Raw genomic sequence first — 27734 nt, 5'->3', positions numbered from 1 at the left:
AGCACAATATATAATACAGCGATCTAAATTTGGGTTATGGCGACAGGGGGGTTTCGTCATGGCTGCTTCCTTGACATAAATAAAGAGAAACGCTATTTGTCAGCGGCAGCAGAAGAACAGGAAGCAGAGAGGCGACCGCAGACTGCTATACACGAACAGCCCCACCGAGATGACTTCCTAAGCACAGAGATTCCGCTAGCAGACTAGAGGAAGCTAAAAGACATTCACATTTTACAAGACGGAGCTGGGAAGGTGGGAAATGGAGAAACAGCAGCATTCGTCAGGTTCGGAGAGTCCGGTGCTGCCGCCTGTCCCGCGTAAACCGCGTAACCTCGGAGGAGGAATCCCCGCATCTCGACAGGACAGCGTGGATTCATTAGACAGGTAACTTACAAGACTGGGTTGTATGCTCAAATATACAATTATATACGTATTTTTCATAAATAAAGCGATTTACGGTGTACGCGCAAGCGCGATACAGGCACGCCTGTTGTGATGGAGAGATGGACGCGTCCTATATATATCTATTGTTAACATATTTACCTGTATATGTACTGTACATTTTAGTTTGTTTCTACTCGGATAACACTGATATGAAAACTCTTTCTTGTTAAATATTTTCTATCCATCCGAAACTATCAGCACGCGTCTTTCCATCATCATTTTCAGGCAGTAACGTTAGCCTATTACTTGTGTTAGCAAGAAGTGATACATTAACTGAAACAATAAGACGTTAAAGCATTTTTAAAGCGAGGATGAAAGTAGTTCAGTATATGTTGTTGCATTTATCACCAAAAAAGAGCTTAGACTGCGACACATTTCTCTGACCTCGTATTGCCATCTGTCATCTTTAGTCCACAGACCACAGGATGTCAGCACTGCACATTAATACATGCATCTATGTCAGTTGTGGAGCTTGTAGCTTCACATAATAACAGCTAATGGCAGATGCATTGACTGTAGCACTTGCTTGAGTGTTGTTGTTTTTTTCTGACACAGTCCTACTGGATCTCATGTGGAGTGGTGTAAACAGCTGATAGCGGCCACTATCTCCAGCCAGATCTCTGGTGGTGTCCCTCCAGAAGCCATTGCTCGTGAATGCAAGGTTAGAGAATGTTTTTCACTCTGTTGTGTAGAATAAGTAAGAGATAATGTACAGCCAGTTGGTCTTTACCACAAAATAAACCCTTGAGGAGTGATAAGGACCCATGAACGGGTTTGTTTTGTGATTACGGCCAACTGACTGCACGTGATTCCAACTTATTACTCTGCTCTTTTTAAATAAGTAAACATATATGGAAGTGAAATATTGATTTGAGTAAATTTGACGTTATGTTTATATGAAATGTTATATTTAAGCTTAGAAGCACGGTATTCAAAATAAATGTGACCCAGTGTTAAGTTCTTTTGTCTCAGATTGAGCCATTATGATATTGTGTTTTGATCGACAGGTTGGGAAGAAGATAGATTTCAGGGTAAGGGTGATGGAAGTGGGGTGTTTGTCAGTTTGCTTTAACAGGATCAATGCTTTGACCTGCTTTGAGCTGTAAATTAGAAATTATATATAACACTACCAATATAAAACCACTGCTTTACCTTTGTGTGTGTTTAGTATGGTTTTTTGCACACTGTCTTTTTGTTATGTGTTTGTCTTCTGTTCGTAAGCCCTTGTTTATGCTTTATCGAGTTGTTAAAGGGTGAATCTAATGAGGAAATGTCCTATTTTGTCATATTTTAATGCATTTTATCAAAACAAAAAATGGGAAACTATAATTTGCATAAAAATGAAGCCTATTTTCAGACAAGTTCTTTGTAATGCAAATCTTTTTACAGAAATGAAATGTAAGATTAATATACATTTTTAACCACATTATATGCACATTTTAGTGAAATCTGAATGCTATGCGATGTTCTGTAAAACTTGTCCAAGATAGCAAAATACCATTTGCAAGATTTTTTAACGCTGGAATAGTCTTTTATGCTTTCCAATGCTGCAATTATTTGAATAAAAAAATACAGTAGAACAGTAATATTGTGAAATATTATTATTACAATTTAAAACCTTTTTTTTTAACATTTGAATGTTTAAAAAAATTGAATGAAAATTAAAAAAATTTAAGATTCAGAACACCATTTTTTTAAAAAAAAAAAATTATTTATTGTAATGATGTAAACATCTTTCACTTTCAATCATTTTAATGTATTCTTGTTGATTGATAGTATTAATTTAGTTAAAAAACGTTTTAAACTTTTACTGACCCAACACTTTTGAAAGGTAGTGTGTGTATACTATTTAAATAGTATATAATTGCTAACTTAGTAATGAGAATGAGATTTCTTTTTACATTACAGTATAGGTAGTATAAAGTATTAATGGTCCTAAAAATAGGCTTCATTTTTTCCTTGCAAAATGTAATTTTCTTCTGATTTAGGGGTAAAATATGACTTGGACATTCTTGACATTTTGTCTAAGATTCAGTCTAGTGTGTGTTACGTCTGCGTGCCTTTTTTGTGCCTACATGTACAAGTGTGTGTTTGTTACTCATTTTTGTCTAATGTCTATGTGTGATCTCCAGGTATCCAGGAGGCCAAACTTGAGGGTAAGGCAAAAGATCAAAAATCTGAGATCTGTTTTGAAACACGCACATTTGAATTATTTAGTTGCTCAGATCCTCTGATGTAGTAGTGATGGCTGAGCAGCTGTATGTTTTTTGGTGTGTTCTCTCTTCCTCCTTAAATCACACTTCCTGTCTCTGTGTGAGGATATGACCTATCAACCCTAAAGAGCAGCTATTATCTTTGTTGCATTCTCTCTCTTTCTCTTTCCAAAAACAGACACTAAAACCACAGGGACTTTTTAAACAAACTTTTTCTTTCTCGTCTTTTTCTTTCTTTCTGTCGCATAATCTGTGTTTCTTCTGCATTCGGAGCTCAGTCTCAGGACTCTAGTGAAGACGGCTGTCAGTTTGACAGTGACTATGAACTGCCGTCTCATACCACGGCAAGTTTCTCTATTTTCAACACTACTTGCTTACTACTTCTCTCTTCTGTTTCCACTCGCTGTACTGCTGTCGAGCCCTTTGTTAAGCCTTTACATCAGCCCAGACTTTAAGATAGCAGCTATTTTACTCTAAGAAAAAATACTCTCCTTACAAAAGTTTGGGGTCACTAAAAATGTTTTTTGAAATAATTAATACTAAGCTTAAGTATGGGGTAGGATTTAGTGATCTGAAATATAACCATGCAGAATAAGGCATTAATATGTATCAGAAATCATATCAGAATGATTTCTGAAGGATCATATGACACTGAAGACTAGAGTAATGATGCTGAAAATTCAGCTTTGCGTCAAATAAATTACATTTTAAAATATATTAAAATAAAAAACATTTTTTTTTAAATAGTAATACTATTTCACAATAGTGTTTTTATAGTATTTTTGATCAGATAAATGAAGCCATGGTGTGCGTTAGAGATCATTAATAAAATCTTACAGACCCCACACTTTGAAGGGTAGTGTATATAATAGATATTAGCAGAATAAAATAGCTGCAGTTTGAATTTTGAGGTGTTTTGTCTTTTTACTCTATAGCAGGTTTTCAAGGATGTACGAAAGCAGGCACCCATGGATGAAGTCCCTCTGTTCCCTGGAGAGACAGTCAAAACCACTGGTATGTCGGCTCATTTGTGACTCTTGTTTCCTGTTTCTGCTTGTGTGGTGTTGGGTAACATTTGTTATCTTCTGTCTCTGCAGTTAAAGATGTGATGTATATCTGTCCTTTCACTGGAGCTGTGACCGGCACACTCACAGTCACAGACTACAAACTCTACTTTGTTAGTCTAGAACGGGTACGGAGATTGATATATTGTCAAGATTGATGTAGTGTTAAATGCCTGAATGATGACATTAAAAAGATGTCTTATTCTATCTGTCTCTGCAGGACTCTCCTTTCATATTGGATGTGAACCTGGGTGCCATCAGCAGGCTGGAGACTATCAGTGTACAGAGTCTTGGGGAGAATACTAGTGGCATGGAGATCGTCTGTAAGGTCAGATGCAACACCATCCACCCACGTTCTAGTCATAGTAAACATCCACCCACAACAACAGAGCTCGGTGTCAGTGTTTGGATTAAACACAGAGTCTGTCTACAGGATTAATTATTATCTTCGCTGATTCATGGCCCAAAGCATCTTTGTTTGTCTGGAAATAATAATCATAATCAGCTCCACTGATACATCTTGTTTTTTGATTTCAGTATTCTATAGCCTGTTTGGCTACTAACTTAATATATTTCTCACTTAAAGGAGTAGTTCACTTCCAGAACAAAAATTTACAGATAATTTACTCACCCCCTGGTTATCCAAGATGTTTGTGTCTTTCTTTCTTCAGTCGTAAAGAAATTATGTTTCTTAAGGAAAACATTCCAGAATTTTTCTCCATATAGTGGACTTCTATGGTGGCCCTGAGTTTAAACTTCCAAAATACAGTTTAAATGCAGCTTCAAAGGGCTCTAAACCATCCCAGCCAAAGAAGAAGGGTCTTATCTAGCAAAACGATTGGTTATTTCCCCCCCCCCCCCTCCAAAAAAAAAAGTACAATTTATATAGTTTTTACCCTCAAACGTTCCTCTTGTCTATCCTCTGCGACACACATGCAAAATCTCTGTGTAACCCAGGTCAATGCAGTTAGGGTATATCAAAAAACTCCCATCTCAACTTCAAAATCATCCTACAACACTGTTTTACCTTTTTTGTAAAGGGCATTTGATCTTCTTTGAACGTTGGTACTTCTGCAGCAATGTAGGACAATTTTGAAGTTAGAGAAGAAAATGAGATGGGCGTTTTTTTTCGACACTGTATTGAATAGACATAGAACAGAGAAAAGAGGTAAATCAGTAACAGTTGCAACTTTAACAATATTTCAAGTGTGATTTATAAGATTTGTTGTATTTTGAATCTAGTTTTTCTTTGTAAAAGACAAAAAGTTGATCATACTGATTTCAAAGTTAAGGATTCATTAGTTTGAATATGCATTGAACCAAACACTATCATAACATCTTAGTTGACAATTCAGTACACTTTATTTTTGACAAAACATCCCATGTTTTGGTTGTGACTGCATATTTCAGTAGTGACAGTAATGTTTTGGTAGCAACCACATCACATTACAGAATTTTAGCCCACATACTTAAACACTACTAAAACATACTAAAACACAAAAAAAATGCATAACTGTACTAAAATTTTATTTATTTCCCCCAAATAAAGGATTATGTGTTCCCTTTTGTCACTACCGAAACAATGACGACATGTTTCAGACGTGACTGTTATGGAAGTGACAGTTTAATGGGATAATACTCAAAAAAAAACAAAAACAAAGATGTCACTACCAAATGTTACGGTAGTGACAATTTTAGATACTTTTGAACCTAGCTCAAAGATGCTAATCAGCACAGTTCTGAACAGTTGTACACATATAAAAACTAAATGTTATGTAATAACTCCCAAAAAAAGTGTTTAATTATAGAATAATGGTGTTTTGGTAGTGACACACAGATTTTTCATACTTTTGGACACATTCACCTCAAAATGATGGGGCCTATCTACTCACCATGAAGATATAAGAGAGTATAAATATACTCATAAATATTTCCTAATCGTGAATGTAGGGGTGTAGTTAAAATCAGTCTCAGCCAGTGAACTAAAACATATTGGTAGCATTTTGGTAGTGACACAAAAATGCAGGACTTTTTTTTTACACAAAGTTTCATAAATGATAAAGAAAATAGAAAATAAATGTAGATATTTTTTTTTTACTTTACTTTAAAAATTATTTTAATATCTTTTTCATAAATTAAAATGTATGGGTTAGAGTTCAGGACAGCCACCTCCCAATTGCAAGTACCCACTAAATGATTATTTTATATATATTAAGCTTACTAATATTTTAAATATCATTGTGAATCCATATTTACATTAGTATTTTAGAGAACATAATGCTCTGTGTTTTTATTTGTGTCTGACGCATGAAATTTTAATCTTATTAAAAGGAAAATAGATCTGATGCAATTTGGTGTCATTTCAGCCTCAAAAACTGCAATTTGTCCATGCCAGTGTTTTCTGATTTGTCTAAATAGGATATGAGGAGTCCAAGGTTTGCTTATAAAAAGGAAGAACAGAGTAACCTGGAGATTTTGGAGGTGTTGACCAAGTATGCCTTCCCCCTGTCCAAAGAACTGGTATGTCATGGCTCCGGTCAGAGCTGTAATTGGCCACTGGATCTGTCAGTAATTACTAAAGTGCAACTGGTTCATGTCTCCACAATCCATTTGTTCCATTTTCTTATCTAGTCCCTATTCGCCTTTCAATACAAAGAGCAGTTTCCAGTGGATGGATGGAAGGTTTATGATCCAGTGTCAGAGTATAAAAGAATGGTGAGACGTGCACTGCACTGAAAAAGAACAGACTTGTCTAACCGTATACATTAATTCAGAATAATATGGCTTTGTTTAGTCTTTATATAGTTCTCTCCTCATTTTTTTTCCCTTGTCTCCACACTGTCTGCAGGGTTTGCCAAACGAGAGCTGGACCATTAGTAAGATCAACAGTAATTATGAAGTGTGTGACACTTACCCCGCTCTGCTCGTCACCCCAACCAGTATTAAAGAGGATGAGATCAAACGAGTGGCCTCTTTCAGAGTAAAACATCGCATACCAGTAAGTGAGCGTGTGTGTCTGTGCAGCGTTTCTTTACAAATCATCTTTTTTCCAATATGTGACCCGGGACCACAAAACCAGTCATAAGGGTCTGTTTTTGAAATTGAGATTTATACATCATCTGAAAGCTGAATAAATAATTTCCATTGATGTATGGTTTGTTAAGATAGGGCAATATTTGGCCGAGACACAACTATTCGCAAATCTGGAATCTGAGGGTGCAAAAAAAAAAAATATAAATATTGAGAAAATCGCCTTTAAAGTTGTCCAGATGAGGTTCTTAGCAATGCATATTACTAATCAAAGATTAACTTTTGATATATTTACGGTAGGAAATTTGCAAAATATCTTCATGGAACATGATCTTTACTTAATATCCTAATGATTTTTGGCATAAAAGAAAAATCAGTAATTTTGACCCATACAATGTATTTTTGGCTACTGCTACAAATATACCCGTGCTACTGGTTTTGTGGTCCAGGGTCACATATTTGATTTTACACATTGCAGTCTAGGGTTGTCAGCATTTCACACTGATCACATGGCCCTCAGATAAAGTGAATACAGACACTTTAGTTTTGTTTTAAAGAAAGTAAATATTTCAAGACATTTAAAGACAGTTTAGACATGTACAGTTCAAATAAATGCTGTTTTTTTTTGTTTTTTTTACTTTGTATTCATCAAAGAATCCTAAAAACAACTACAGTTTTGACAAAAATATTAAGCAGCACAACTGTCTGCATCATTGTTAATAAGAAGTAATTTTTCTTGAGCACCCCATCAGCATATAAGAATGATTTCTGAGCTGCTGAAAATTCAGCTTTGTCAACATAGGAATAAAATGCATTTCAAATTTTAAAAAAAAAAGAAAATACCCCAGTGTCATCCTGGATGTTCATGTCTTTCTTCAGTTAAAAAGAAATAAAGGTTATGAGGAAAACATTCCAGGATTTTTCTCCATATAGTGGACTTTAATGGGAATCAACAGGTTGAAGGTCCAAATTGCAGCTTCAATGCAGCAACAAACAGCTCTACATGATCCCAGCCAAGAAAAAAGGGTCTTATCTAGTGAAACGATCAGTGATTTTCTTAAAAATCCAAATTAATATCATTTTTAACCACAAATGCTCATCTTGCACTAGCTCTGCACTGAAACTGCATTTTGGACCTTCAACCTGTAGGCTCTATATGGAGAAAAATCCTGGAATGTTCTCCTTAAAAAACGTAATTTCTTTTCAACATTTTGGATGACATGAACGTGAGTAAATTATCAGGAAATTTGAGTTTAGGAGTGAACTAATCCTATAAGCTCTATGATGACAATTGAGGTATTTTTCTTCACTTTGGGTGGCATTTTTACCCAAGCGCTGGTTAATTTCAAATGCTGTTCAATATTAAAACCAGTGAAATTTTACCAGTAATAATTGAGGTGGTCAGTGGTAAAAGATAAACAAAAAAGCTGAAACAACAAATGAACAAAAATATAAATGAAGTAAACAATACTGAATGTTTTAGATGCATTAAAATGGTGGAAAAAGGTCTAAAAGGGGTCATCGGATGCTAAGTTCACTTTTACATGTTGTTTGAACATTAATGTGTGTTGGCAGTGTATGTACAAATCTACTCTATAATGATAAAAATCCATGCAGTGGTTTTTAATTAATCTGTAAAAATAATATTCCTTTTTTTTAATCGAGCCATTCTCAGATGTCTGTCATTGTGGCGTCACACCCACAGAGGCCGCTCCCACGATAGTTGATTGACATGAGCGTCTTACCTCCGATCGGTTGTAACAGTCCAACCTCCGTGTTTCGATGCCGGAGCAGGGATGTAAGTTAGACAAGAATTGAGCGATTGAGGTGTTGTGTTGCTGGATGTAATAATGAGCATAGTGGTCGTCATTTACTCCCGACATCTGAGCCGCTGAAGATGCAGTGGATTGCATTTGTTTGTGAAGGGAATGCGTCTCCCGATCTACATATATCCGTCTATATTCGCGCAGATCATTCATGATTCAGCTTTACTTACAGCAGAAGTGAATATGAGGGGTTTTTTATGAATCTTAGCGATCGCCTTTCCTAATAATGTGCTAGTTAGCAAGTTTAGCGGCTGAATGCGGCTAAAGTAAAGGCTCGTCACTCCACAAAGAGAAGAGAGGGGCGGGGCGAGCAGAGCTCATTTGCATTTAAAGCTTATTAATAGACTTATATTATAGACTTTTCATTAAGACCCTAAAGAATCATATCAACTTGTGGAAAATGGGCATCCAATGACCCCTTAAAACTACTACTGAAGTAGTTGATATGTGAACTTTCAAAAAACATTCTGGACTCCTGTAGCTCATTTTCTCTTTCAGGTCCTCTCATGGATCCATCCAGAAACTCAAGCCACTATAGTTCGCTGTAGTCAGCCCATGGTGGGCCCAACAGACCGCCGATGTAAGGAGGATGAGCATTACCTTCAGACCATCATGGATGCCAATGCACAGTCTCATAAACTCACCATATTTGATGCTCGACAGAACACTGTGGCTCATAATCACAAGGTAATAGTGATTTCCTTGATTTGTTGTTTTTTTTTTCAGGTAAGTTCATCAGTGTTGCACAGTGAAAATAACATGCTGCTAAGTTTTTTTAGGGGACATGTAGGGAAAATATTTGTATATGTCTCTCTCACACTTAATGTTGTTTTCCGCAAATGTAGTGTTGAATTATTAAGTAGCCATCTGTGCTAATGTATATGTGAAAATCCTGTCAGGAGATATAAATGGAAACCAAGAATGTTCTCTACCAATTTTCTGCTGTTCCCTGCCTCAGGCTAAGGATGGAGGTTATGAGAATGAGAATTTCTATCCCAACATGGAGCTGACTTTCCTGGAGATCCCAAACATTCACGTTATGAGAGAGTCTCTGCGTAAGCTGAAGGAGGTAGTCTACCCTTCCATTGACGAACACCACTGGCATTCAGCCATAGATGCCACACACTGGCTGGAGTACATACGGGTAAACACAACTCTAATCTTTATTTCTACAATATCATTTCATAATAGATAGTCTTGTTCTCATACTCATTCTTTATAAGCGTATGTTTGAAACCTCTTGATGCTTTTAATGATTAGATGCTGATTAGATGCTTTAGATGCTTTTAAAGGAAAATGACTCTCTCTCTTTCTAGCTTTTGCTTGCGGGTGCGGTGCGGATTGCAGATAAGGTTGAGTCGAGTAAGAGCTCTGTGGTGGTGCACTGCAGTGATGGCTGGGACCGCACAGCTCAGCTCACCTCTCTGGCCATGCTGATGCTGGATTCATACTACAGGACTCTCAGGGGCTTCCAGGTGCTGCTGGAGAAGGAATGGATCAGTTTCGGACACAAGTTTGCTGCGGTGAGGATGGCTGAGTGTGAAAGAGAACTTATATATGTGGGGTAGAAAACTGAATGTAATCAGGCATGTAATCAAGTGTTAGAAATGTTTGAAATTGTTTTGCTACTGAAAGGGATGAAACCTGTTCCAAACCTGTAAGACCTTTGTTCATCTTTGGAACACAGATGAAAGGAGAACTCCACTTCCAGAACAAAAATTTACAAATAATTTACTCACCTCCTTGTCATCCAAGATGTTCATGTCTTTCTTTCTTCAGTTGTAATGAAATTGTTTTTTGAGGAAAGCATTTCAGGATTTTTCTCCATATAATGGACTTCATTGGTGCCCCGATTTTGAACTTCCAAAATGCAGTTTAAATGCAGCTTCAAAGGGCTCTAAACCATCCCACCTGAGGAAAAAGGGTCTTATCTAGCAAAACGTCTGTCTTTTTTTTTTTATTAAAATTGTATACTTTTTAAGCTCAAAAGCTTGTGTAGCACAGGCTTTGGGATGCGCATCCACAATGCTACGAATTAGTGATGGGTCGTTCTTGAACGATTGTTCATTTTGAACTAATCTTTAATGTGACTCAGGAAGAACGAGTCATCTTAGGGAGTGATTTGTTCAGTCACGCATGCGCAACATCCTATTAGGTTCTGTACTGGAATTAGTTCACCTGTTTCGAGTCTTCGGGTTTTTTGAGTCGTTCGTAGATGTAGAGCAGTAGATGTGTTAGGAAAGTAACACGTAACATTTTAATTATATTTTGCTAAAATGAACAAAATGAACGAAATGACTCGAAAAAAGATTCGTTCATTTTAAACAAGACTCAAAGGTCCGAGTCGGTAAAATGATCTGAACTTCCCATCACTACTACATATCACCTCTAAGTTCATCATCTGTGCCTGCACTTTCTTAGTCTTTGCGTGTTCGCTTTGTAAACACTGGGTCTGTAGTTCCGCCTATGTTCCGCGTGACCTTTCAACTTGATTCAATAGCACATAGCGTCGCGAACGTGCATCCCAGAGCCTGTGCTACACAAGCTTTTGTGCTTAAAAAGTATACAAATTTTTATTTTCCGAAAAAATGACAGATTGTTTCACTAGATAAAACCCTTCTTCCTCGGGTGGGATCGTTTAGAGCCCTTTAAAGCTGCATTTAAACTACATTTTGGAAGTTCAAAATTGGGGCACCAATCAAGTCCATTATATGGAGAAAAATCCTAAAATGTTTTCTCTCAAAAATCATAATTTCTTTACGTCTGAAGACAGAAAGACATGGACATCTTGGATGACAAGGGGGTGAGTAAATTTTTGTTACTATATGTGTTCTGTAAGTGAAATTCTCCTTTAAGAGATTTTTGATGAAAGCCAAGAGTTTTTTGCCCCTGCATAGACAACAGCGCAACTGACACGTTCAAGGCCCAGGAAGGTAGTAAGGACATCGATGAAATAGTCCATGTGACATCTGTGGTTTAGCCTTAATTTTATTAAGATACGAGAATACTTTTTGTGTGTAAAGAAACATGCTGTGGTTCTCTCATGAACGCACGTCAAAGACTGACAGGAAAGAGAAGAAATTGTTGAATAAAGTCATTATTTTTGTTTTCTTTGTGCACAAAAAGTATTCTCGTACCTTCATAAAATTAAACACATGGATTATTTTACTGATGCCCTTGCTACCTTTTTGGGCCTTGAACATGTCAGTTGCATTGCTATCTATGCAGGGTCAGAAAGCTCTCAGATTTCATCAAAAATATCTTAATTTGTGTTCTAAAGATGAATGAAGGTTTTACAGGTTTGGAATGACATGAGGGTGAGTAATTAATGACAGAAATTTCATTTTTGGGTGAACTATCCTTTTAATATTTTTCTTCAAACAGTCTAATTTCTACAGGATTCTATGAAAGTTCAAAAGAACAGCATTTATTTGTATTTGTTGTCACTTTGAACAATTTAATGTGTCCTTGCTGAATAAAAGTATTAATTTCTTTTAAAAAATGTCTTTCTATCATAGCGTGTTGGTCATGGAGATGAAAATCATGCAAACTCTGAGCGCTCGCCTCTATTTGTGCAGTTCATAGACTGTGTTTGGCAAATGATGAGACAGGTGAGCTGCACCTTTCTTGCTATCTAAGCACTATTTCCATTTGTGACCCTGGACCAGTCGTACGTAGCATGGCTATATTTGTAGCAATAGCCAAAAATACATTGTTTGGGTCAAAATTATCGATTTTTCTTTTATGCCAAAAAGGATTTCCTACCATAAATATATCAGAAGTTAATTTTTGATTAGTAATATGCATTGCTAAGGACAACTTTAAAGGCAATTTTCTCAATTTTCTATTTTTATTTTTTTGTACTCTCAGATTCCAGATTTTTGAATAGTTGTATCTCGGTCAAATATTGTCCTACAACAAACTATACATCAATGGAAAGCTTATTTATTCAGCTTTCAGATGGTGTATAAATCTCAGTTTCCAAAAATTGACCCTTATGACTGGTTTTGTGGTCCAAGTTCACATTTAGTAAAATGTATATTTATAATGAACTGAACTATCATTGAGCCTTATCCATTTGAACTCACTTTGGCTGTCTTTATAATATGTTCTCAGTTTCCCACCGCCTTTGAGTTCAATGAGCTCTTCCTCATCACCATCCTGGATCACCTCTACAGCTGCCTGTTTGGTACATTCCTTTACAACAGCGAACAGGAGCGAATGGAAAAGGCATGTACCACTGTGCCAACCCTGGGGGGAAGTAGTAGTAGTTTTGATGGACTAGAGATGTAATAGCTAAAATTTTCTTTTTGTTTTTCAGGAAGTGAACAGTAAAACAGTGTCTTTGTGGTCCTACATCAATAGCCAGCCAGAGGACTTCACCAACCCCTTCTATGTAGACTATGAAAACCATGTTCTGTACCCTCTGGCCAGTCTCAGACATTTGGAGCTGTGGGTTGGATACTATGTACGCTGGAACCCCCGCATGAGACCACAGGTGCAAAATGTTCTCAACATATCACCAAAGCTTAAACAATGCATTTTTAATTAATTAGTAGAATCAAGTGATTTCTGGTTTACCAGCTGACACCAGCTCTCTGAGGAAACTGAAATGTGGTTTGTGTATTCACTTTTGACCAGGTGCCTGTGCACCAGAACCTGAAGGAGTTGCTGTATCTGCGTGCAGAACTACAGAGGAAGGTAGAGGAGTTACAGAAAGAAGTATCTTCATCACGCTCGATCTCCTCTTCATCAGAGCATGCATATTCTCCCCCACGTGGCGGTACACCTCTCCACACCTCTGTGTAAAGTGCATTAGACAATTCATCATTAACAGAATGTGTGGAAGGAATCTATAGGTTACAGTAGACATAGTAATGTGAAGTCCAAATCTATTAGTCATTTTTCACTGGATAATGCTTTGGGCAGGATGTATAAAGGCCCAGCACATACACATGTGAAAACTTGCATGAACACCCAAAAAGAGGACGGTCTCCTATACAATTCAGGTTCATTTTTGATGTGTGGAAGTGCTCTCACTTCCTTCTGATCAGATAAGCAGTAAAGCTTTTGATTGTGATGGAGGTTTAAAAATAGGCCAGTATTTTAATGTGTTTAATTGCGTTGTAATTATTAACATAAGTTTTAATAATTTATTTGTGTGTAGTCAAAGTTTGAGCATCATCTTTTGTGTAATAGCTTTTCCTTTCTCCCTCAGCATTGCCTGCCTTTGTGCCAATACAAGTTCAACCTTTTAATGCTTCTTTGTACCCTACATATGAATGTGTTTGTATTATGTTTAAGTTTTAAGATGTTTTATTAGATTTTACTAGATTAATTTTTATCTAAGCAATAGGGGTTTTAAATATTGCTGTTCCGATCCTGCCATTTTGGAACCACATACTGCATTTGTCTTCTTTTTTTCTGTAGCACTTGTTAGTATGAAAGTGGAAATAGTTTTTAATGTGCACACCCTATTACTGCACTACTACTGTACTTTCATGAACTACTGAAATTTATGTTTACACAAGGTAAATAGGGACCATCTGTATGTATATATATCTCAACCCATGTTTGATTAAGCAAGTGCAACGAAATTTTTTATCTGTGAATTGCTCCCATATTTACACCATTCCTATTTAATTGTAATTCTGGCTGTTTTGACTTTACAAATGGTCAACAGTTCAGATAATTATAATGCACCTTAAAAATTATATATTGTGTATTTGTTTTTTTCTTTTACGAGTGTATTTTGTATTTGTGCAACCCTTGTTATTCTTTATACATGCACATTTTTTACTTCTGTTAAAATAAATTTAAAATTGACTCGTGAAACTTGCAACCTGACTTGAAGAAAAATAAATCGGAAGGAATCAAAGACAAGATAAACTGTTTATTATTGGGTTTCTTTATGCTGATCTTTTACCACCAAATATAACCAGTGAGATACAGAGTGAAATTTGAGTACATTTGAATATTAAAATGTCTAGAAGAGGATTGCCAGTTGATATCTGTGTAATTAATTGCGTTTTCATCACAGTCTGTTTTTGAGTGAGCAGGCACTGATATAAACTGTGAGGTTTTGTGCTGAAAATCAATATTTCTGAGGTTTGCATCGAAGCCGAATTTCAATTCATTCAATGACAGATAAACCTGCAGCATTTCAGTCTGATCTGTGGCAGTACCATGATGCAAGAACTAAACTGGCAGTGCAAATCAAGACACTTCAGAAACGCATGTTCCAATAACAAATTTTTTAAGTTAATAAATAAACCCAGTACACAAGAAAAACCTTTAATATCTACAACTAGAATCCAAAACATGCACATCTGTACATTTCAGCGCGGACACCCTTTGTTTTGACAAAATTGCAACTATACTGGCCGAACGACACCAGAGAGCCCAGAGATCCTTACAAATGCAACATCCACCATATGAACTACTAGTACCCAGAAATGCAGAAGGTCAACTGAAGAAACTAGGCAGGTTTAACAGTCACATAATGCGTCCAAGCAACAAATCTGGAAGCAGTTCAACACAAACAGGCGATGACACTGTCGAAAATGTTCAAGACACTTGTGAATTTCCACATTTGCCTTAACCTAGACTGTTGTATCTTTCACTCAGCTGTTTCAAATTCATTCCACTGGATCACTAGACTCACACCAAAGTCAAAGAACATGCAAATAGGCAAAACCATCACATCTTTGGTGTTCTTCATTTCTGACAAGTGCAGCACCAAAAAAGCTACACTGTTCTGGTAGCCAAAGCAGTAAAAAGAGTTACATTCAGCTAACATTCTCTTGGTTGGTTTTCACCCCAGACACTGTACAAAAGCCTTGGTAGGACGTGCCTTTAAAGGAAAGTACCAGGCAACATTCTGCGCCGATATGTCTCTGACATCATTTCCATTAGCAAGACTTGTAAATATGCTTTATCTTGGGTATGTGAATTCACAATATTTCAGAAGTGTTCAAACTGCAATATAGTGTTAAAGTGAGGTCACATTTACTGTTGTTCGGCTTAATTTCAACAGAAATGCAAGCGATCAGGAATTTTTCAGTCAGCATTTTTGCCCGCGAAATTTCAGACAACGTGACCACACCTTCAAACTGGAACAACGTACGCAACCTAGTACGTCTTGTTTGTAGACATTCAAGTGAGGCAGCCCTTCTAACGGTCGTGACGGTTAGTGCTGTGTTAGTAAGCTAGTGTGTCTTCCCTAATGTTAGCGTGGTAAGGCATTGGGAAGGAAAGCACCATTGGCGAGGGCTTGGGTTGGGGGTAACAAAGGTGCACCTGAATTCACAGTGAAAAACAACAGCTACAGGAAAATCTGGAGCATCTCAAGTGAGGGAGAGGATGGTAAGGGCTGAGCCGCTTTTTAATCCGGTTTTGCTAACTCTGTTTGCTACTTCTGGATGGTGACCTTCCAAATCAGAAGGGTCTGGTCAAGCTCTGTGGCACAAACGCCGAATGAAGTGGGAATATTAGCAAAACGGGAAAGCAGCTAGGGACTCGTTAAGGCAATAGCAAAACTAGCGAGGGTGCGTAACAGGTCTCTAAAAAGTCTCGAAGCTAAAGCTCAAACATGCTACAAACGATACAAACACTAAGCTAGGGCGAAAAACTACTCCCCGTAATCCAAAAAAGAGTGGGGGGGCACAAACATTTATGTACATTTACTGCTACAAGTGTAAATAGAGATACACTAATACAACGGTTTGAGTACAAACTTGGAAACAGTATGCCATATACAAGCACATTAATCCCGTAAAACCCCACAAAAGGCAATGGATCAGAATTAGCGATACGAGACCTACTACACTGCTTAAGTATTGCGCTAACATGACAACACAAAACGTCGGTTACTTTCACCCACGAGTTACTTCACGCTAATGTATCTACTCATCCTGATCTCGCCGAATCAATCTATTCCTTAAAAGAAGGAATCGCAACCACTGACATCCAAACTAACACGCACAAAAGCAGTCAACACGGCTTCTTCATCAACACACGTCACATCTTCACAGTTATACCCATTTTAGTCATCGTTTCATTTTTTTTTTTTTTAAAGCAAATTAGAAGGAAGCAGCTGTTGGTTAGTTTTTGACTTCATTTGTTCGTCGTTTTTTTTTTTTCCTCAAAAAGTCACTCTAGTAAAAAGTTCGCTAAGACACAAAAACCTGCATATATGTGTAACAATCTTTTCACATTGCTCTGTGAAAGCAAGGCAAATATATACAGATCATGTTAACACAAAATAACCTTAACAAATCCTTCATCTTTTTTTTCAATTGCAGATATCACAGCAACTGATCTGTTAAGCCTGTCTCGCCGTGAAATCGTAAGGAAAACAGTCTTGACCTTTAAAAGCGTGTTTATATGATTATCCAATCAGCTGATTTTGTAAACCTTGGATTAATCACTCATTTCACTGTTCATTAATATGCATTTGTGCACAATAGGAATGATAAGCTAAACTGACAAACAAAAAGACTGTAGCGCAGTATGTGTGGGACTCTTTGTATGGGCCTCTGTAAAAAGACCCAAGGGTGATTTCTTGGGTCTTGGCAGATCATGCTAAAATTTGTTGTTATGTGTTTTCCGTTTCATAGCAATATTATTGCAAACAGGCTTACTACACTGTTGCATGTGAACAGTTAAAATAGAATTTAAAAAAAAGTATTATACTATGTTTAAGGTTGATTTAAACAGTCATATTGGTACTTCAAAAAGGGCGTTCTGGTGCAAATGTGCTGGGAAATACAGTGGCATTCAAATTGGAGAACAACGATTTAGAACTGCGCCCTCTTCAGTTTGGGTGATGGATTTCAGATTACACCGCATTTTCCTCTGTCGGCGGCTCAGCGTTGGGAGGCTGAAGAAGAGTTTGTTGAACTGCAGTAGGAAGGAAAATAATGCAATTATTAATCATTGTATGAAGTGTATATGTAAACAGATCACAACTTCAGGACTAAATTGAGTTAAAAGACTAATTGGGACTAAATTGACAAAAGTTTAAACTAAAAAGTCTGTTATTGAACATAAATTGTACATGATAAATGTGCTAGCGAATAGGATACTTATACAATAGCATCCATAACCGAAAACTTTTTTGTACCATACTACATCCACATCACTGAGTCAGTCTAAAGCCTAATGTATACTTCACTTTTTATTCACACGCGAGGGTCAGCGTATAATGCAAATTTCATCATCAGAATAGTATGCGTGTACTAAACGCCAGGGTTAATTTTGACAGCAAATTTTGATTTTGCTTTAGCCATAGTATTTTGACTAAAATGCCATTTAGTTTTACTCATATTTTAGTCATCTGAATTGTTTTAGTTTTAGTCGACTAAATCTCTAAATTTAGTCAGCTAAAATCTAATGCATTTATTACGCATTTCTCTAAAATGATCAAACTCATTATAGGTTTGATATTAAGGTTATATCACAATAGACACCGATTTAACCGCGGTGACACACAACATGCCTTTATATTGAAATGAAATAAAACCACTTCTCATAAAGAACAAGAACATGGTCTTCTTTTCAATTAAATACCAATGTTAGGCTAATTATGCATTCTTTATAACAACTTGTTTACCATATTCTTCATTCTGTCAAGCAGACAGATCAATAGATTTTTGTTTATAATAGTTTTTGTCATTCAAAATGAGTTTTAGTTAGTTATCGTCATGTTTACATCTGTAAAATAAATGTTGTTGACGAAAAATTATTCGGCATTGAAATTAACACTGCTGTATGCACACCACCTGATTTTTGTAACCATGCAGACTTTTAGGCGCTGGTCGCACATGTGCATTGAATTTGTTTTGCAATAATCAGTTGTTCCACAAGGTGGCAACACTGCCCCGGGTCATTGTTTTGACAGTAGAAAAAACTAAAGAGATTGGTCACAACTTAAGGAAAAAAAATAGAGCAGACACTGGACATGGATGAAGCTTACTAGAGCGCATGTGTTGACTGCCTGCATTCATGCACAACATCAAACCGAGTATATGTTGAAAGGCTACATGAACGTCTGTACAGATACACTGGCATACACGTATACTTTGGGCTTTAGACCACAATTGTTCATAAAAGTGAACAGAACGAATGAAATATCAACAAAAAAAGGAAATAATACAATTCACCACTGGCAAAATGGGGAAGTATGAACTTTTGCTGACAAATAATTGTGATATCTTGGTGCAAGTAATTAAAAAATACACACTGTTCATTACTTATACTACGGACATTGTAACTACAAATATGTTTAAGAATCTGCGACTTTACCCTTTAAATGTCACCAAAAAAGTTAAATGAAGACATAAATGCAACATAAATGGGGTCAATACCTTGTGGCTCCTGTGCAACTACAGCATCTGGGGCATCTGCTTTCACCATATCTGCATTTAGACTCTCTGTGGAGAGATAAAGCACATGATAATGACCAAATGAAAAAATACAAGCCGTGTGGTACAATTAAGAAGGAAATGTGTTTGTCTTTACGCTGTATGCTGAAGCAGAACTTCTTCTTCTGGTAGGAGATGTAACTGCTCACTGCACCAACCAAAGCCATAGCAACAGCGCTCACAATACCAGCGATGGTTCCAGTCTCAGCCATGGTATCTATGAATGAACACATTGGCCACTATTAAAAGATTTAACTGGACCAAATTAGCAAACACTGTATAAAGTGCTATTCTAATAGCCATAAGTACTGTCATAAGTAACACAATCTTACCGTAGTTATTGTCATCAGCAGGATCCAAATCGCCGCCACTGCTTCCGGCACTACTTCCACCTTTTCCACCTGTGGAAATATGAACATTTAAAATGACACTCCTATAGTTGGCCAGTCATTACTTCTTTTATTTGACATGTCCCACAATGTGAGGATCTGTCAGGCAGTTTAAGCTTGTCACCTTTGCCTTTGTCGGGTTTGTAGGAGTTGTCATTGCCCACATCCACAAGGTCGTCATCTGAGAATTGATTACCTGAAAAGTTAGAAAAGACCATTAGCCTGGGGACAACTTGAGAAGTACTCAAGGATGGCTCAGTGTTTAGTTTACTAATCCTATAAGAGACCCAAGTGATCTAAACTAAGGTAAAGCTTTTGTGACCCCAAAAGAGGAAAACCCCAGCACTCCAAAACTGCAGGCAACAGAAAGCTGAGCTGACGACTAGGGCTGGGACAAAAAAATTATTTGATTTAATAATTCTGAAGGCGAATCAAACGTTTTCTGTTTATTTCCACAAAATGTTTCATTTGCTATACTACTGGTTGTAATTAAAGTGAATTATTACTCGTATTACACTATTATTACTCGGATTTTCCTCTAGATGGCGCTATCTTGTTTACCTTGCACAAAGCTCTTCTGACACACTCTTGACTTACAGTTCAACGCAAATGATTATCTTCCACTTTACTACAAGTTATAGCACGAAATGAACACAAATTGAAAGGTATGTTGAAAGACACAGTACAACTTACAGAAATGTATCATGTCTCATGCAGTCGCCCAGGGTTTCATGAACAATTGAAACAGACTTCAAACAATATGTCAGGTAACATTCACCTCAGGAAAGCCAGTTAATGTCCATAGCTTGTTATTTTAGTAAGAAATAGCTCTAAAGAGGAACATTTGATAAATACATGCACTATATATTGATATTAATTGTATTTTACTTAACCTCGTTAACCCCTTAGCATTCCTGTCAAATTTAACTCAATGCAAAACGTCCTGTGGGTGAAACATTGGAACGCTAAGGGGTTAAAGATGTCACAGTTATGTATAATGAATAATTCAATAAATCTGTCATGAAAATGTGTTTTAAAAAATCATTGTTTTAATGATTATATATCGACAACCAAATTCGAAAGCAGAGATGTGTTTTTCAATGTTTTCAAATGTTTTTATAAGCAAATTTATCTAAATAATTATTATATTTTAAGTATGTATTATATCTAAAAAATAAATGGCAATTTAATTTAATCTCTGTTGTTAAATATAGTAGTAAAGTACCAGGTAAAGGTAGTTCAGAGAGAATTACTTTTCCTTAAGAAAAACTGAAATGAATTCAAATATTTTAAACATACATATACATAAAACAAAAAATTAACGAAAATTGAATTCAATTGAGATTGTAACTAAATGTTATCCGATCGAAAGCTTGTCAATCAAAATCGAATCGTGAAATCTATATCAACACCCAGCCCTATTGCTCTAGAGGAAGCAATGAAACGATCTGGTTGATTAAACCAAAATCCATGCAAAGTCAAGATGCAAGAGATCAGGAGCCATGGTGATCACTAGGTTAATGCTTCAGTTCTCAAAAGCCTTGACCTGAAATCAGACAGCAATTAGGGTTTAATAATGGTGAGATCAGCTTCGATTTGTGGGTACAAAGGGTGATTTTTCCAGCCAAGAAGATGAAGAGAGGAAGAGGGTGGCAGAAGGGGTTTCCCAAGCTGTTACTCTATTTCTTACCACCAGTTCCACCGCTATTGGGTTTGCCGCCATCACGGCCCCCTCCTCCAAGGTCTTTATCTGGCAGGGACAGGAGATGCCATCAAGCCTGGCTAGCTTGAGTTAATCCACGCTGACTAGCAACATAGTAGCCTAAGTTTCCAGTGATAGACTGTAAGGGCGATATTATTGACTTTATTGGGTGTTTTCCTTCGGCTATCCCTTTGATGACCTTCAAGATTACACAGGCTTTTACAGAAAATGGAAAAAACATGCTTTCACATCTCTTTTTGGAGAAAGTGTCATGAGTCCAAAGGTTTTATTTCAGATCACCATTTCCTTTTTTCTTCCGATTGTAGAATAAAGTCTGCTTTGAAGCCGTTTATTTTGGCCTAAGCCATTCATCAGAATGAGTTATTTTATATTGCAACATGTTTAGCGGGATAGTTCTGTCTGAAGGTTTTAGATTCTGCTCTGCAGCAGATTTGTGTTGAAAGCCATCATTATTCTTATTAAATTACATTATTAGTGTTAAAGGATTAGTACACCTCCAGAATCTTTCTGTCTTTCTTTCTTTACCTGGAAAGAAATTAAGGATTTTGAAGAAAAATTCCAGTATTTTTTTTTTTTTATATAGTGGACTTTAATGGCGCTCAGCAGGTTGAAGGTCCAAAATACAGTTTCAGTGCAGCTTCAAAGGGCTCTACATGATCCCAGCCGAGGAATAAGGGTCTTATCTAGCGAAACGATTACAAATGCTCATCTTGCACCAGTCCAATCTAATGCATTGCATACTCATGTTGGAAAGGTCACATGTGACGTAGGCAGAAGTACCAACCCAGTGTTTACAAAGAGATCGTGCAAAAGTCAAACTTACTTTACAAAAAAAGCTAAAACAATGATGTCGGACAATTTTGAATTTGTAGGAGAAAATGAGATTGAGTTTTTCACCCTACTCTAACTTTCTGAACCGAAGTATACAGACAAAGAGCTAACTGTGTCTTTTTATTTATTTATTTATTTTTTAGAAAATGACTAATTGCTTTGTTAAATAAGACACTCATTCCTCGGCTGGGATCGTGTAGAGCCCTTTGAAGCTGCAATTTGGGCCTTCAACCCATTGGATCCCACTGAAGTCCACACTATGGAGAAAAATTCTGGAATGTTTTCCTCAAAAACCTTCATTTCTTTTTTTGACTGAAGAAAGAAAGACATGAACATCTTGGATGACATGGGGGTAAGTAAAAGGAAATTTTTATTCTGGAAGTGAACTAATCCTTTAAAGTTGCAAAAAATGAAATATGGAAAAGGTAAAAGCAGGTAAACAAAAAAAACCTACCACCTTTGCCAGAGCCTTTGCCCTTTCCTTTGATGTCATTGTCGGGGTCCAGGGCATCTTCAAGATTAAAGTCCTCAGGACCTATCAAGCAAAAGAATTACTCACTACGTAATGAATGAAATATGCACAGTACCAATTGTTATTTTAACATGGCTAAGTGATAATGAAAAACAGATACAGAACATTTCAAACAAATCAAAGCTTTTAAATGCTTCAGATTTTATGAACACACACACAATCTCACAAGTCAAGACGACAATGAAGACAAATGTAAAGGATGTGATCATAATGTGCTGTGATGTTGAGGTGTAAGACACGCTGGATAAATTTATAGAAGGACTTGAGTTGACATCCACCAGAAATCTGTCCTTGTGACAATGACTTCTTTTACCATGATTTTTATTCGCTATGAACTGTATGAAAGGTATGCATTATGTTAATAATGTATTATTAGCAACTGTCTGAATATATTTACAGAATTTGATGCTAAATAATCCATGATTGCATCAATTACTACATTCAGTCAAAAGTGAACACTGTTAAACTTTCATCCTACATTTAAACCTGCTTTGAACACACATATCTACATGCAGACAAACACGGACACAAACACGATGAACGGTTCTAAGGGGAACTGACAGCACGGTACAAACCAGACTGGGCTTTCCGAGGGGGAACAGAGGTTCGGAGAGGACTAGGGGGTGTTCGGGGCAACAGGTCTGGCCGAATGGTGGCGTCAAACATATCAGTGTATGTCTCTTCTGTTAGTGGAGGTTAGTTAATATGTTAGTATTGTAAAGCAGTTCACATATAGAGGGTGCTGTGTATTCAAACCTATGATGAAGACTGATTAGTAAGCACTAAAATACAGGATTGTAATAAGTATTTGTGAGATTTTTCTTTTATGGTATACATTTTTCACTGTTTAAAATAGGCTAATCTTCAAACTAAACTGCGCCATACAGAATGTTTTTCATCCATATGTGACCCTGAACCACAAAACCAGTAATAAGTAGCATAAGTATATTTGTAGCAATAGCCAAAATGATAAATGGGTCAAAATGATAAATGATACATTTTTCTTTTATGGCAAAAATCATTAGGATATTAAGTAAAGATCATGTTCCATGAAGATATTCTGTAAATTTCCTACCGTAAACATATCAAAACTTAATTTTTGATTAGTAATATGCATTGCTAAGAACTTCATTAGGACAACTTTAAAGGCAATTTTCTCAATATTTAGATTTTTGTTTTGCACCCTCAGATTCCAGAGTGTCAAAAAGTTGTATCCTTTCCTAACAAACCATACATTGAAGGAAAGCTTATTTATTCAGCTTTCAGATTATGTATAAATCTCAGTTTAAAAAATGGACCTGTATGGCTGGTTTTGTGGTCCAGAGTCGCATATATAACCATATGAGCTCTAAGAGCTTTCTATCAGGGTAAATGTCCTACTGACTCATCATACCACAAGACACAAAACCCGCATGTTTTAGCACTTAAAGACGTTAATAGTTCCAGTGGTTACTGAGGAAGTTTAGTAGGGATATTTGCTTTATGTTCATCTCAAGTAGAACAAACACCTGGGATATAGTAAGAGCCTCTCACCTGTTTGTTTAGGCTTTGCTGATTCCTTGACTGTGGGCTTAACAGGTTTAAGACTGGGTTTCACTGTTGAACAAATGAACGTCATTTTTTTTCAGATGATTTTAATAAGGTATTAAATTGATTTAATTGTTATTAAGTTATATAAGGTGATAAATGGTTGCACTGTTTAATTATGAAAAGCTCATTTAACAGCATTTGGTCTTCTTATTACAGTGCTATTAGTTACAACAAACAATGATTATTCTCACCTGCTCCTCCTGCACCACCTGCTGGGTCCACTTTAGGTGGTGGGGGAGCTGGAAAAAAAAAAAAAAAAAAAAAGTTAAAATCCACCTGACACTACACTAAAAATATTTTTGTATGCAGTGTATCAGACTAAAACTGCTACATTCAAAACTTTTAATTGTTTACTGGTAAGTTACCTTACTATGGTGAAAGAAATGTCAAATACTATTAAACGTACAGTGGAAGTGTAAAAGAACATGTCATCTTATAGTTTACAGTAAACATTTTTTGTAAGTTACAGTTTTAAACTAATTTTTTTTTTTCGTTTTGTCACTATAATTTTACAGAATTATTCCGGCAGCCAAAGCTTTTTTCTGTAAAAAAGAACAGGATTTGTTTTGTACAGTGTAAGGCAGTTTTGTACAGTATTACGAATCCCTAATACTGCTGTCATCCTTACATGCTTTCATCATCATAATTGTCATACTCACTTGGTTCATCATCGTCAATTGCATCTGCCAAGTCCAGACCCTGACTTATTCCTGTAAAACACACAAAATAAGAAACAGCTCAAGCATAAGCATACACTAAATTATTATTCAAATCATGAACACGCATGTAATATATATTTATGTAAATCATGCCTGAACACACACTACACATGTATATAAAAATAATTATAAAACGGTTATTTCCAATCCTTGATTCTGATTGGTCAGCAGCTGTGATGTATTCATAATAAAGCACGGTTATGTTCTGTGTACCACTGTGCAAAATAAACAATATAGCATCAAAACCATTCCATGTATTATGTATTTCATCTTAATAAACTGATTATTACTTGTGTAATAAATTAAAAATGACCAACACATGAATTTTTAGTGTTAATATTTATATTGTGTAGTAACCGTTTTATAACAGCAGTAAGGTACTCGAAGCATGTCAGACAACACCCTTTAACTGTGACTTATTCACATTGCAGAACGGCCTTTTGTACCTCATTTCTTACATATAAATTAATCCTTTTGTTTACGCAGATAAGCCCTGGGAGCCCTATTTGCAATACTGGCAGTATACAGTACCATAATAAAAATCTCAGATGATTAATAGACACTAATGCTAAAACTGGATCTGATGCCCAGGTTTACTAAAGACGCTTTATGATACAAATTCTACAATAGTGCTGCTGCTGCATTTAACAAAGACAAGAAAATGACAGCTTAGCAACGCATTCTTCAAGCGCAAAGGGACAAAGAATCTTTTGTGTTCATGTACAACACAACAAAGATGTTTCTGCAAATATTCCTTCCCCATGTGTCATTTTTGGTAGTACATTTCTAAACGGTTTCCTCTGTAATAATCCAGACTCAGCTCTCCATGTCTTACGCAATGAATGTCTACCATATATTTTTAGCACTGGGTCACAGATAATGTGGTGCAACACTCTACTGGGGTCAGTCTTAAACGTCTATATTTCTTTATCTGTTTCTTTTAATCTGTCTATCCCACTGTCTTTTTCTAAATCCCTCTTTCTGACAGTTTCTCTTTTTTTTGCTCAGTTATAGGTTGTCTTAGTGAATATTAGGTTTAGCTAAAAGCTTAAAGCAACAGTTACCCTTCATGCAGTGCTGCCAAAGCCAGCTCAGCATTGGCAGAATTTTATGTGATCAATACATCATGTGACAGCAGTTAATCTATCTGATGTGTTTCCTCTTCACAATAGATATGGGTTTAAATACAGTGCATTAGTTCATTTTGGGTTATTCAGATGTCATGGCTTTAATAGATTACTGACAAATGTATTAGAATTCAAATGAAAACATTTCAAAACATGAACCTAACACCTAAAACGGTGGTAAAACTATATGCTCATAAATATACAATGAGTTTTCAGGTAAGGGAGTGTAAACATGTATCTAATTACATATACAACAGCGGGGTGTGGCTGACAGGAAAAGGGGGTGGAGCAGTTTACCTCTGCCAGAACTGCAGACGCTGGCTTTCCTCATTCATTTCAGTAGTTGGTTAGGTAAGGGGATTTTTATACAATACAACGTGGAAGGCACATCATCCGTGATCCGAAACAATATTCAAAGTAGCCTTTGTCAGAAAAGGAAGTCGTTCTTTTTATAGGCTTTCATGATTTTGCTCATATCCTTTGTCATTTTGTAGTGGTGTGTGCCTCACACCAACAGAGGGGACCGTCCCCCCTGTCATAAAATGATGGTATCTTCCTATCTTCCGCAGTCTCCAAAAAATTCCAAACTCCTATGCTGTACCTGGGCGCATTGTGGCTTCATGTGCGCATGCGCTCTGACTCCAAGCCTCCCAACGTAGGCTACCTGTACCGTGCTAGGATGAGGAGACTATGTGAAAATTGTTCTGTGAATATATTTAAATGCAAGCTGTACTGAACAGTACCATTTTTCCCAACCCAGACAGGCTATAATACATGATTAACGCCGTTAGAAAAAGCAAATAAGGGTTGCAACGAATTGGTAAAACATTACATTACAAGCAAATAATTTTTAAATAAAATAAATGACGATGTTAATTGATGCAATAAGCGAAACATAATCAAAACACACCTCAGTGATTGATATTTAAATATATGTGAATAATGATATACATTGTTAAATAAAGAACCAAATGTATTAATAGCAATATTTTTTAAATAGTCCAAAATACATGTCTGCGTAAGGCGAAACAAAATAACATATTAGTGATGCACTTAATATTCAATAGTCAAGAACAGTAATATTCTTCTCATCCTCATTAATATGCTTAACGCACAGATTTAGAACGTCTCACCCCGCAATAAACCCAAAATTTAAAAACTCGATTTAATTTGTCGTATTTGGAAAACATCATTTGTTGAGCCTCGGGATGTCATGCACGGCGCCGTAGCAATGGCTCGACCCAGACAGATGATCTAAACCCAGACAGATGTTAAAACGCAACTCAAACACGGTGATTTGTGTGATTCCTGCACCCAGTGTTTTCCATACAAATGGACGCGACATAAAAGTCAGAGTGTAAATGCTTTAAATCAATGCTTGTCTACGGTGCCGACAAAAATGATGAAGTAGGCATGGCACCGGGTTCAACAAAGAGGGGCGCAGCGCTTACCTTTCACTACCAGCAGAGAAAAGACCGCTAGAAGCGTCCATGTCGAGAGCTTCTTTCCCATGTTGAAAGTCCGAAATGGCACCGGGATTAAATATTGGCAGTAGGTGATGTATATGTGACTATTTGCCCTTGGGGCCTAAGAGTAATTTCAAGAGTCGTGGCTCTTGACTTAGAGCAGAAAATCCTGCGCGACAGTCTGCAGTGCGAATGAGCAAACACGAGATTCACAGCCGCGTGTTAGATCACGTTACAACGCCGGCTTTAGGGCGGTTCCTTAAGCTCAGCTCTGCTTTTTGCTTAGAACACGCTGGAATACACTGTTTTTACAAATAGGCGAACCTACCAAATATATTTGGTTTAGCTACAAATAA

The 27734-nt window shown here is 36.6% G+C and overlaps 2 protein-coding genes across 16 annotated transcripts; one reads left to right on the top strand and one right to left on the bottom strand.

The window, feature by feature from the left end:
• The first annotated feature begins 38 nt into the window (after positions 1-38).
• mtmr1a (myotubularin related protein 1a) lies at positions 39-14539 on the top strand. Of its 8 annotated transcripts, none has more exons than XM_051114094.1 (18): positions 39-384; positions 1000-1105; positions 1452-1475; positions 2577-2600; positions 2936-3001; positions 3593-3671; positions 3755-3849; positions 3942-4049; positions 6140-6241; positions 6353-6436; positions 6570-6719; positions 9076-9264; positions 9536-9721; positions 9894-10100; positions 12096-12188; positions 12694-12811; positions 12903-13075; positions 13219-14539. In XM_051114094.1, exons 1-18 carry the CDS (start codon positions 260-262, stop codon positions 13384-13386), a joined length of 2097 nt encoding a protein of 698 aa, XP_050970051.1. In that variant the 5' UTR covers positions 39-259; the 3' UTR covers positions 13387-14539. The 8 variants fall into 8 exon arrangements, with proteins under 8 accessions (XP_050970051.1, XP_050970053.1, XP_050970050.1 ...); XM_051114096.1 differs by having other exon boundaries at positions 41-384; positions 3596-3671; positions 12694-12807; positions 12899-13075; XM_051114093.1 differs by having other exon boundaries at positions 41-384; positions 12694-12807; positions 12899-13075.
• On the bottom strand, positions 14451-27673 carry cd99l2 (CD99 molecule-like 2). Of its 8 annotated transcripts, none has more exons than XM_051114111.1 (12): positions 27364-27673; positions 24726-24776; positions 24258-24305; positions 24010-24072; positions 23052-23159; positions 22399-22479; positions 21081-21140; positions 19515-19586; positions 19334-19402; positions 19099-19218; positions 18945-19010; positions 14451-17478 (listed from the first exon to the last, which is right to left on the bottom strand). In XM_051114111.1, exons 1-12 carry the CDS (start codon positions 27422-27424, stop codon positions 17417-17419), a joined length of 861 nt encoding a protein of 286 aa, XP_050970068.1. In that variant the 5' UTR covers positions 27425-27673; the 3' UTR covers positions 14451-17416. The 8 variants fall into 8 exon arrangements, with proteins under 8 accessions (XP_050970068.1, XP_050970069.1, XP_050970072.1 ...); XM_051114112.1 differs by having other exon boundaries at positions 22402-22479; XM_051114115.1 differs by lacking the exon at positions 23052-23159 and having other exon boundaries at positions 27364-27672.
• Positions 27674-27734: the final 61 nt, after the last annotated feature.

The sequence above is a fragment of the Labeo rohita genome, chromosome 7 (genome assembly GCF_022985175.1).
Source record: "Labeo rohita strain BAU-BD-2019 chromosome 7, IGBB_LRoh.1.0, whole genome shotgun sequence".
Classification (NCBI taxonomy): domain Eukaryota; kingdom Metazoa; phylum Chordata; class Actinopteri; order Cypriniformes; family Cyprinidae; genus Labeo; species Labeo rohita.
This window is presented reverse-complemented; position numbering and strand designations above follow the sequence as displayed.